Here is a 12,294-nt window from a genome sequence, read left to right as displayed (position 1 = left end):
TCTACGGGTTCACAAAGACACATAGCTTTCCCTGGGCACGCATCCATGTCTGTATTTAGCCATTTAACCTTCCGAACGCCAGGGCCACACTAGGCACTTGTGGACGGAAGAGTGTTGAGCCAGCCCCTCAGGTTTGCTCAGGATCTGGTAGGAGGACTCTGGTTTAGAGTTTAGAGCATGGTTTGGGCCCCAGGCTCTGCCACGTTCCAGCTGAATTACCTTGGTCTGGTAACCTGTTTTATCACAGTAGATATGGGGGTTGTCATGCTTGCCTAACACAAGCATGGTATGCAGCACCTGCCTGAAGAAATGGTTTTGGAGGTAGAATTAGGGAGCAGTGGTCATCTTAGACCTCAAAATCAAACTGTGTGCTTCATTGTTTTTAATAGCTTTTGCTTAATTTGCCTATGGTTCTGAAAAATCAGGCCCTGTGGCTCATTCCTATTCCCCTACTATGAATCAACAGCCCCTCCCAACTGAGAACATTGTAAATAAGGCACAGTGATTCATGAGAACCCCAGTTGTGTGTCACTGAATTTCTTTTATTCTCTTTTGAAGTTTGGAGTACATTTTTTTTAAGATTTCTTTTGTAATAGCACCATAACCTTATCTTTTAATTGCATAAATAAGAGGCTTTCCCTCGTGGTTTTCAGAAAAAATGTAGAAGGTGTGAGGTTGGTGTCATTACAAGAAGTTAATTATTCGTACTGATTTTTGCCAAGTATGCTTACTAGTACACTCGTAAATAGCATTCAGAATGCTTTACCAGGTATTTTTGGTGATTGTAACTTCTCTTCCCTCTCTACATACATTGTATGAATGCAAGTAAATTGCGTGAATGCAGGTAAACTGTAATTCATTTAATAAAAACTGACAGTTGCAAATTTTCTATTTTTTAAATAATTTTTGTGGCCAAGGTATAAAAATTTTCAAGTCTCCAAGGGTTATATATGTGCTGAAAAGTACGTTTCCTTCCTTTCCTCATCCCCAGTTCTTCCCTACAGAGATAACCACTTACATGTTCTTCAGAATTTAAATAGGCATTTAATCATGGTTTGATGTTCTGATATACATATATATACATACACACATATGTATATGTGTATACACACACACACACACACATATGTGTACATGCATACAGACAAGTGCCTCTGATTATGCACTATAATTTTTGGTTATAAGTTAGAAGAATCAGGAGCAGGTTGTTAGGTGTACATTTGGATATACGAGCAGAAATGAGTAAGGTAAGTTTTATGATGACCTCCTATACTTGGTTTAACCAGCTTTTAGAACCAGCATTATCATGGCTTTTGAGTGTCTTGATTTCCACATCTGTGTTTTTTTTTTCATTTTCCAGTTGCAGCATGAGAAAGCTGAACTAGAACAGCATCTTGAGCAGGAGCAGGAATTCCAGGTCAACAAACTGATGAAGAAAATTAAAAAACTGGAGAATGATACCATTTCTAAACAGCTTACCTTAGAACAGGTAAAAATGTATGGTTCTCTCTCTGTATCCTTAATTAGGATAGTTCTTTTTTTTTTTTTTTTTTTTCTCATATCGACTATTCTTTCAAACTTTAAAAGGTCCTGTGGAATATCAGTGAAAAACACTTTTCACCTTTGTCTTCACACAGTGGGGACTTCTATCTGAAGCATGCCTTGACAGTTCTGCAGAGCACATCCTTACTCCCTCGTGCTCTTTTGTTCTTTTCAACCACAACTAATAAGGTTTCGAGAGATATGTTGTGATGTACTGATTTATAGGCCGGAAATGTTAGGTTCCTTTTGCAAAAGAGGGAAGAATATGTTTTGAACCACAGGATCCCTTCTGTGAAAGTTCTTGAGACAGTGAGACTGTGGAGCAAAAATTTCTCTTTTAAGGGTTCTTCAGAACAATTAGCATTTTTGTCTTTGAATTATTAGCAGCCTTGTATGAACCTTGTCTTTTCCCACCTAGATTTATTGATACAGGTATAGAGTCCTAGACTCAGTCACTCATCCTGGTTCAGCCACTAATTCGTTTTGTGACCTTGCATTAACTTCATCAACTTCGCGGGGGTCCAAGTTTTCCATGTGTAAACAAGAGAAGCACAAGCTCCAGTCAGGAGTGGCGAGCTTAGAAAGGTGTGAAAGGTAGAAAGCAACGGTGCACCGTCCGTCTGTGTGTCGCCCTTGGTAGACATTTGCCTTTGGAGGCCAGGCTGGTCCTTATCTGCCAACCCAGAATCGTGGCCCACCATTATCCGTCCTGCCGGCTGGTGTGCCAGGCAGAGGTTCCTGTTGTCTCCGGCCCAAGTGCCCCTAATGCTAATTTATTTAGCATTTATTAGCATAATTTATTTAGTATTCCCACACTAATTTATTTTCCTGAAGTTGGAAGAGATCAAGCATAATGTACTGCCTGCTACCTGGCTTCCATGTAAAATTCAGTGTATTGACGTTTTCTAGCTCTTCATGATTTGGATCCCAATTATCATTTTGATGATTTGGCCAAGGCTTCTTTGCAAAGTTGTCTGATTTGTCGCAACTTTAGCATCTTTCATACATGGAGCTTAGTCCATGCTAACTGGTTTTTGAATCACCCTCAGGACCATTCTCATTTCATCACTGTACATGAGACTGAATCTTTGTGGGATTATCAGGTGTAAGAGAAAGTGAGAGTTTATTTTATACTAGTTGAACTGACTTTTATGTTTTTGTATTATTCTTCTATCTACCTATATCAAAGATGCGTTACAGTGATTTCCAAGACTTTGGATAATGCTCTTGAAATTTTTTTTCCATTCCTTCTAGGTTAAAGAACAAAAAAGTTCCATTTCCATGGGCTGGCTATTTTGCAAAAATCCAGAGTAATCTAGTCCTACTATTCCTCTTTGGAATTCAGATGCAGTTTCCAAATTTAGAAGACTCCTCCACCTCTCACAGCTTAAAAACATCTTGTTCCGAAGTTCTCCTGTTTAATTTCCAGGATAGATGGTAGCCAGTTCCATTCACGTTAGTTTTGAAAATTCTTGTGTAAGCCCCTGACGTCCCACAAACTTGTTACTGGTAATTGTTAATCAAGATGTAACCAAGTGGCCAAGTGGAATCCTCACCCTGGTTGGCATTGTGAGAACTTTACTTGGTCGGCACCTTCTCTGTGATGGCTGTCAGTAACGGAAGCAGCTTCTGCCTTTTATTTGCTCATAGGTCCCAGAGGAGACTTTGGAACCCTGACCCCCAAAGTTTAGCTGTGGCCACAAGGTGGAGTAGTGGCCTAGTCCGAAAGAGAAGGGAGAAAGGATGGATGGCTTCCCCGTGTTAAGGCTCATTGGAAACTTCAGTAACTAAATGCTTTGAAAACTAGGCACAAGTTATACCTTCTTCCCAGTTAATGATTTAGTCCATTGTAAGACTCAACACTAAAGAAATGGATTTCCACAATGGAGCGTGTACACTGTAAAGTCCTTAACTGGAAACTTAACTTCAGATGTGGGATAAAGTGAAAAAAAAGTGAAAGTGTTTGTGGGATATCAAGTCTGTGTTTTTTTTTAATTAAAATTTTTTTTATTGGAGTATAGTTGATTTACAGTGTCGTGTTTCAGGTATACAGCACAGTGAATCAGTTACACATACCTCCACTCTTTTTTAGAGTGTTTTCCCATTAGAGGTCATTACATCAAGTCCTTGTTTTAATTAAGATGGAGAAATGTAACATCATCATAAAACATTGCCCCCTTTCTTTTGGGTGTGTCAAGGATGATTAAATGTTGGGGATTTCACTCTATTTTGTTTAGCTACAAGTAATTTGAGTCTGTGTTTGGAGAGAACGTTTCTGTTCTACAGTAGAAACAAGTCTCGTCTGTGTTTCCATGGGTATGCTCTGACCCTCTCTTGTGGCCATCTTTTGGGATTGTCATCTGTATTATAATATTTACTATATATGTCATAGTCTGTATAATATAATATATCCTATATTAAAGTTACTATAAGAAGAGCCAAGACAGGTGTTATATTACTCAATATGAGGATATATATGTGGTCATGCCTTTGCTCTTCTCTCTGACAACACATTTTTAGAACTAAAAGCTATTTGAAGGCATTTATCCTTTGGGTCCGGTGCCTTAGCACGGCTTTGTTGAAGAGTTTAAATAAAGTGTGGATTTGGACAGGTTACTGGAGAGCTGTCATTTGTACTTCAGAAGGCAGTGTAGGGTCGGGTGGGTTCAGGGCGTGGGTAATGGACTTGGATAGACCCAAGCCCAGCCTTGCTGCAGGAGCAAGGAAGTGTGAGGAGACGGAAATGGGAACGCTACGCAGTGAACAGTGGATAGAGGTTCTGCATAGAGGTGCTGAGAACACAGAGAAGATGGCGAAGACGTAAAGTTGAATCCCTCTTCTTTGTTACTGGGCAGGGGAAGAGACAGGGTTTCGACAGTCTGCACACGCGGTGTCTTTGAGGGCATACCCTTGCCTTTAAAGTGCGTGTCTTGCAGAGGCAGCCACGGAGCCGTACTACGACTCCTGCAGGCCTCAGAGTTGGAAGGTGCCCAAGTGGTTCCCTTCAGCCACTAGCCAACGTCAGGTGACTGCAGAGGTTTGAGAAGACCCCAGCTTCCAGGGGCAACACCCACTTCTCCCAGTGTCCATCACCATATATAACTTTATCCTAGAAGCAAGGCTTTAGAATGAATTTCAATCCTCAGCACGAAATTTCTTGTTGCTCTTGCTCTCTTTATGTATCTGTTTGTGGCTGCACTGGGTCTTCTTGCTGCGTAGGCTCTCTCTAGTCGAGGGGAGCAGGGGCTGCTTAGTCGCAGTATGCAGGCTTCTCATCGCAGTGGCTCTTCTCGTTGCAGCATTTGGGTTCAGTCATTGTGGTGCACAGGATCAGTTGCTCCACGGCATGTAGAATCTTCCCGAACCATGGGTTGAACCTGCGTCCCCTGCATTGGCAAGTGGATTCTTAACTACTGGACTATCAGCAAAGTCCATTATTTTTTTGTTCACTTTTTAAAAAGGTAATAAGGAAACATTTAGCATATTTTAAGTTTCACAAATAAGAAAGGAACAGTGTCGCTTTCTAGCTCCTAGTACAGTGGTTCTGAGTTAAGAATATAAGACTGCCTCTCTGCCTTACTTGTCCAGCGGGTAATACAAGCCAGCTGATGTCACAAGCAGTCCACATACAATTCTGGTGCTGCTTATTTTTAATGGCTGCAGTGACTAATTCTAGTGAGTTGCACAGATCATCTGTTGTCCTTGTGACTTAGCAGCTAATTGAGTGGCTAGTGGCTTGTGTTCAGGTCTGCTTCTTTGATTGGTGGATTTTTTTTTTTTTAAGTTGGAATAAGATATTTCCTCAGTTCATGGGTAATTTGGGCATAGTGGGTTTAGTTAGAATTCCATTCATGCTGGCGGCTGCCCTGGCAGGCTCTGTTGCAGGAGCTCTTCAGAGAACAACCATGCTGCACGAGCCTTCATTTGCATTAAGGAGAGGAAACTTGGGGCCTCCCGGGTAAAGAACCTGCCTGCCAATACAGGAGACGCAGGTTCGACCCCTGGGTGGGGAAGATCCCTTGGAGAAGGGAATGGCAAACCACTCCAGTATTCTTGCCTGGAGAGTCCCATGAACACAGAAACCTGGTGGGCCATAGCGTCGCAGAGTCGGACACGACTGAAGCTACTTAGCGCACACGTGTGCACAGAGGAAACTTAATGACCCCTGTGCATGTTTGAAGTTTGATTTCACAGACTCATCTCAAATTATGGAAGTCTTAAACTTTCTAAATTATAAGACTAATCCATTGCGCTTTCCAGAAAATGTGGAAAACCTAAACATGGAAGTAGAAACATGAAAAACATCACCTCGACGATAGTCCCCCCCAACAGCTGCTGTTCATAGTCATCATCATCTTCCTTACCTTTGTCTTCTTTTTCCTCCAACAATAATGTTGTGAACAATGCACACTGTTGTCTAACACTATTAGTAATAACACTAATAATAATGTGTCTAACAATAGTAGAGAAAATTAGAAATACCAAGGGATAGTGTTGTTAACAATATATAGTGTTGTCTAACACTAGCAATAACACTAATAAGTGTCATCTAACAATAGTAAAATTAGAGATACCAAGGGAACATTTCATGCAAAGATGGGAACAATAATGGACAGAAATGGTATGGACCTAACAGAAGCAGAAGATATTAAGAAGAGGTGGCAAGAATACACAGAAGAACTGTACAAAAAAGATCTTTATGACCCAGATAATCATGATGCTGTGATCACTCACCTAGAGCCAGACATCCTGGAATGTGAAGTCAAGTGGGCCTTAGGAAGCATCACTATGAACAAAGCTAGTGGAGCTGATGGAATTCCAGCGGAGCTCTTTCAAATCCTGGAAGATGATGCTGTTAAAGTGCTGCTTTCAACATGCCAGCAAATTTGGAAAGCTCAGCAGTGGCCACAGGACTGGAAAAGGTCAGTTTTCATTTCAATTCCAAAGAAAGGCAATGCCAAAGAATGCTCAAACTACCACATAGTTGCACTCATCTCATGCACTAGCACAATAATGCTCAAAATTCTCCAAGTGAGGCTTCAACAGTATGTGAACCATGAACTTCCAGATGTTCAAGCTGGTTTTAGAAAAGGCAGAGGAACCAGAGATCAAATGGTCAACATCCATTGGATCATTAAAACAGCAAGAGTGTTCCAGAAAAACATCTGCTTCTGCTTTATTGACTACACCAAAGGCTTTGACTGTGTGGATCACAGCAAACTGGAAAGTTCTTAAAGAGATGGGAATACCAGACCACCTGATCTGCCTCCTGAGAAATCTGCATGCAGGTCAAGAAGCAACAGTTAGAACTGGATATGGAATAACAGACTGGTTCCAAATTGGGAGAGGAGTACGTCAAAGCTATATATTGTCACCCTGCTTATTTAACTTCTGTGCAGAGTACATCAAGCGAAATGCTGGACTGGATGAAGCACAAGCTGGAATCAAGATTGCCGGGAGAAATATCAATAACCTTGGATATGCAGATGACACCACCCTTATGGCAGAAAGCGAAGAGGAACTGAAGAGCCTCTTGATGAAAGTGAAAGAGGAGAGTGAAAAAGTTGGCTTAAAAGTCAACATTCAAGATCATGGCATCCGGTCCCATCACTTCATGGCAAATAGATGGGAAAACAATGGAAACAGTAAGAGACTTTATTTATGGGGCTCCAAAATCATTGCAGATAGTGACTGCAGCCATGAAATTAAAAGATGCTTGCTCCTTGGAAGAAAAGCTATGACCAACCTAGACAGCATATTAAAAAGCAGAGACATTACTTTGTTAACAAAGGTCCATCTAGTCAAAGCTATGGTTTTTCCAGTAGCCACATATGGATGTGAGAGTTGAACTATAAAGAAAGCGAAGCTCCAAAGGATTGATGCTTTTGAACTATGGTGTTGGAGAAGATCCTTGAGAGTCCCTTGGACTGCAAGGAGATCAATCCAGTCAATTGTAAAGGAAGTCAGTCCTGAATATTCATTGAAAAGACTGATGCTGAAGCTGAAACTTTGGCCACTTGATGGAAAGAACTGACTGATTGGAAAAGACCTGATGCTGGGAATGATTGAAGGCAGGAGGAGAAGGGGACAACAGAGGATGAGATGGTTGGATGGCATCACCAACTCAATGAACATGAATTTGAGCAAGCTCCGGGAGTTGGTGATGGACATGGAGGCCTGGCATGCTGTAGTCCATGGCGTGACAAAGAGTCCGACGTGACTGAGCAACTGAACTGAATAATAGTGTATTATAATTTGCTGCCCTGCTTTTAATTTTGTAAAGTAAAATATTATAACCTGTGTCTTCACATTTTAGACAAGGTACACAGCCAGACATAGTCACAGTAGACCCTGAAGTCAACTTGATGGGGATTTGTAGCAAATCTTTGAAGATGGGTGGGTCACCTGAAGGTCAAGTACAGACATCCTGTGCTGTTTTTGCTTAGTCATTCAGTCATGTCTGAATCTTGTGACCCTATGGACTGTAGCCTGCCAGGCTCTTCTGTCCATGGGATTCTCCAGGTAAGTATACTAGAATAGATTGCCATGCCCTCCTCCAGGGGATCTTCCCCACCCAGGGATTGAACCCAGGTCTCCCACATTGCAGGCGGATTCTTTACTGTCTGAGCCACCAGGAAAGCCCTACCTACTGCTTATCAGGGAGAGGTGGAGAAAAGCCTCAGAGCATACTGGAATATAAGTGAGAGTTTGTGGCTTGGTAGTAAACAAACCAGGGGCAGTGGTAGGTGGTACTCAAGGAGCTTCAGCAGGCTCTCTTTTCAGCTGATGTGTAATTGAGGAGCTGTCAGAGTGTGATGAAGCCAGCTGAGGGGCCTCCCCTCCACACCTGTGAGAGCAGACGTTGAGCTCTGTCAGGGACACAGATTAAGTCCCTCTGCAGGATATGAAATGAAAGAAGTCCTTCCTTAGGCCTTGTTTCAATTAAGTACCAAGACTGTGTTCCATCTTGTCAGGTATTATTTTGAAGCACCCAGATAACATTTGCCTTGTGCATCAGTTTGAACAGATGATGGCAGGGACAAAATTAAAAATGAGTTTTCTTTATAAAGAAAGAGGCACCTCACCATGATCCAAGCATGTATGTCCCTGGTCACGCACTGGTGGAAAAGCCGTTGCCTGTGAACTTGTAGGGCATGGGTGTGCTACGTACTGTAAGGGTAATAGAATCCAGAGATACTGTACTGAGACTTTCTAGTTGCTTGGAATTAGAATGGATGAAGTCAGTTCTTTATAACTTTAAACTTTTTATTTTGATTGGGGTATAGCCCATTAATACTGTTGTGGTACTTGGGAGTCACCCATATATATACATGTGTCCATTCTCCCCCAAGCCCTCCTCCCATCCAGGATGGCACATGACATTGAGCAGAGTTCCATTGCTGTACAATGGGTCTTTGTTGGTTATCCATCTTCAATATAGCAGTGTGTGCATGACCTTCCCAAAGTCCCTAACTGTTCCTTCCCTCCGGCAACCATAAGTTCATTTCACGAAGTCCATTAAAAAAAAAAAAAAAGTACAAGAATTTGGTGGGCAACTTAGAAAAGGTATTCTCCTTAGCTAAACATGTGTGGCAAATGGCTAAATCCTGCATCTATGTGTTACCCAGCAATTCCTAATTTATCCCTCCCCCAACCTTCCCTCTTTAGTAATGATAAGTTTACTCTGTCTGTGAGTCTGTTTTTGTAAATAAGTTGATTTGTATCCTTTTTGAATTCCGCATGATACATGATATTTGTCTCTCACAGAGGCTTATTTTAGATGATGAGCTGAAGGTAGCCCCTGATGTGACAGTGTATTTGCAGCATGCACTGTGGTATGTGTTCTTTCCCGAGGATTTCTCCACTGTGTTCTTGATGTAGCAAAAAAAACCCTGTATACCCAAGACTTTGAAACCTGCTTGCTTTCCACTGATGGTGATTATTTGGTAAAAGAGTCCCCTAGAATTATGAACCCACTATGCAAATTTGTATAATATTGCACTGATGTCAAAGTGATGGAAACTTAAGCCTGGAAACCATATAAATATGACTAATTATATGTGTATCTGTTTCATAAAAGACCTTGATTTTTCATTATCACTGAACAAAAGCAAAATTTATTGAGCTGGTAAACTATGAAAGTGTCACTTTTCGTATATTAAATATTAATAAGGTATTACTATTGTCCTAAAGTTCTACCCATTTCAAAGAACAAATCTAGTTTTTATACAGATGCACAAGCTGTGGTAAAGAAGGTTAGTAACTCAAGGCTGTCTGGAAGATTCTCAGTCTTCCAGATAAGTAGCTGAGCCTTCAATATAATTTCTCCTCTTAGAGTGTATGACGGAGAAGGCAATGGCACCCCACTCCAGTACTCTTGCCTGGAAAATCCCATGAATGGAGGAGCCTGGTGGGCTGCAGTCCATGGGATCACTAAGAGTCGGACACGACTGAGCGACTTCACTTTCCCTTTTCACTTTCATGCATTAGAGAAGGAAATGGCAACCCACTCCAGTGTTCTTGCCTGGAGAATCCCAGGGACGGGGGAGCCTGGTGGGCTGCCGTCTATGGGGTCGCATAGAGTCAGACACGACTGAAGCAACTTCACAGCAGCAGCAGCAGCAGCAACAGAGTGTATGAATTCATTCTGTGTTTTATGTATGTGAATTAATATCCTAAATTAGGAAATTGTTAATTTGTAATATTGTCTTCCCATTTTTTGTTATAAGCATAGTAAATGTTCATTAAAAAATTGTGTGGGGCGGACTTCCCTGGGTCCAGTGGTTAAGAATCTACCTGCCAATACAGGGGATGCGGATTCGATCCCTGGGTGGGGGACTAAGGAATGTGCCATAAGGCAGCCACGCCTGTGAGCTGCAACTAGGAAGCCCAAAACAGCCAAAACACATAAATATTTTTAAAAATTGTGTGGGAGCAGGAAAAGATGTGATGATAAATTACCACCAATATTATTAATACTTTAACCCAAGGGCTAACCCTATTTATCTTGCTATTCTTTGTGATTTTTTTGTGTCTTTTTATCAGTATATATATTTTTTCTGTTCTTTTTTTTTTTTTTTTGGCCACACTACACAGCATGTAGGATCACGGTTCCCTGACCAGGGACCATACCTGGGCCCTCAGCAACACAGTGGAGTCCTAACCACCAGACAGCAAGGGAATTCCCTTCTCTGTGTATTTCTGGTGTACACAGAACAGGCAGTTGTCATGGGCTGCCTTCCAAAATTGGGTTTTTAAGTCAAATGTTTGGAGTTCAAAATATATTTTCACATAGGAATGATGGTAATTTGGTGGTCAGACTAAAACTTTTCAAAGTAGATTGAGATGATCCACTAAAACCTTTCAAAATTCTGTAGTTGAGCACATGGTCATGCTACAATTCTCATCAGGCTTTTTTGCCAAGTATTCCTTCCCTGACCTCTGCGAGCATCCTGGTTCTCTCTAAGTGGGAAAATGCTCTCCTGAGAGAGAAGTGTGGTAATGTTGGAGCTGTCTTTTGGCTGCCCCCTGCTTTTTCTGCTTTTTGGGTGGTGAGTGTCAGTCCACTGAGAAGGACTGTGAATTCAAATGAGCCAGCTCTACTTTTATACACTAAGTTTATCCATTAAAGAAGTTATTTATTTGGGAAGCATAATAACTCTTGGTGCAATGTTAATTAACTTGCAATGGGAGGAAGAGCTACTGAAGACAAGTAAGGAGTTCGGCTGACAGTCCATTGACCTGACTTAATTACAAAGCCACCCTCCAAATGAATATTCTACAAATCGGCTGTATCCACTGGTGCTGCGTGCTCATAGACAGTGTAGTCAGCAGGGGCTTGGGTTTGCCTGAGAATTTGATGTTTGGTAATGGAAGAGTGGGTACCTGTGACATGAACACTGAATTTAAAAGGAGACAGGGAAGACTGTTACAGATGGAGATCAGCATTGCAAAAGCAGTGAATGCAGCACTGAGCTGATGTTTCCATTCCAGCAAGAATTTCTGACTCAGTACCCTGTCAGTTTAACACACACTGTCAGATTTGAGGGTTGTTTGATATCACGGCAATGCAAGCACTGAAAATCTACTTAGGTCTGAAACAGCAGTACTGGTTTGTACTCTTTGGCTATAAATGAATAGGCTGTGGGATTAGATGGACAGGAGATGGAAGGGCAGCGCTGATAAAGAACTTCGGAAGGTTCTGAAGTTCTTCAGGTGGCAACCAGCTATCAGTCTACTGCCCACGTGAACCCAGGCCTCCAGAGGGTGAAACTTGGTTTCTACTAACAGGCTCCCAGGCGGCACTAGTGGTAAGGAACCTGCCTGCCAGTGCAGGAGACATGAGAGACGTGGGTTCAGTCTCGGTAGGGAAGATCCCCTGCAGGAGGACGCAGCAACCCACTCCGGTATTCTTGCCTGGAGAATCCCGTGGACAGAGGGGCCTGGCAGGCTGCAGTCCATAGGTTCGCAAAGAGTGGGACACAACTGAAGTGACTTAACAGACACACACACTCTCTCACACATAGCTCTACTAACTGGTACCAAAAAGGAGCTGAGATTCATGTTCAACTTCTGTTTTTCCTACTTTCTTATCTGCTCCTGCATACTCTTGGACTCACTAAGGTACCCCCTGCTCCACTACTTCCAAGAATTACTGGATAATTTACCCCAAATCCTATTTGCCCCTCCAGATGCTCTGAACTTGCTGGTTAGAGGGGACCCAGCTTCTCTGGTCAACATGGTGACTGATCC

At 42.0% G+C, this 12,294-nt stretch overlaps 1 protein-coding gene across 1 annotated transcript in view; it reads left to right on the top strand.

Annotated features, from left to right (window-relative positions):
- Positions 1–12,294, top strand: part of CCDC6 (coiled-coil domain containing 6) — a 112,537-nt gene that overhangs the window by 68,539 nt on the left and 31,704 nt on the right. The window contains exon 3 of the mRNA XM_061405043.1: positions 1,361–1,489. Within this exon, the coding sequence (XP_061261027.1) occupies positions 1,361–1,489 (129 nt within the window). The remainder of the gene's footprint in view (positions 1–1,360; positions 1,490–12,294) is intronic.

Source organism: Bos javanicus, chromosome 28 (genome assembly GCF_032452875.1).
Source record: "Bos javanicus breed banteng chromosome 28, ARS-OSU_banteng_1.0, whole genome shotgun sequence".
Taxonomy (NCBI): domain Eukaryota; kingdom Metazoa; phylum Chordata; class Mammalia; order Artiodactyla; family Bovidae; genus Bos; species Bos javanicus.
Note: the sequence above shows the minus strand (reverse complement) of the source record. Positions and strands in the feature narration are given on the sequence as shown.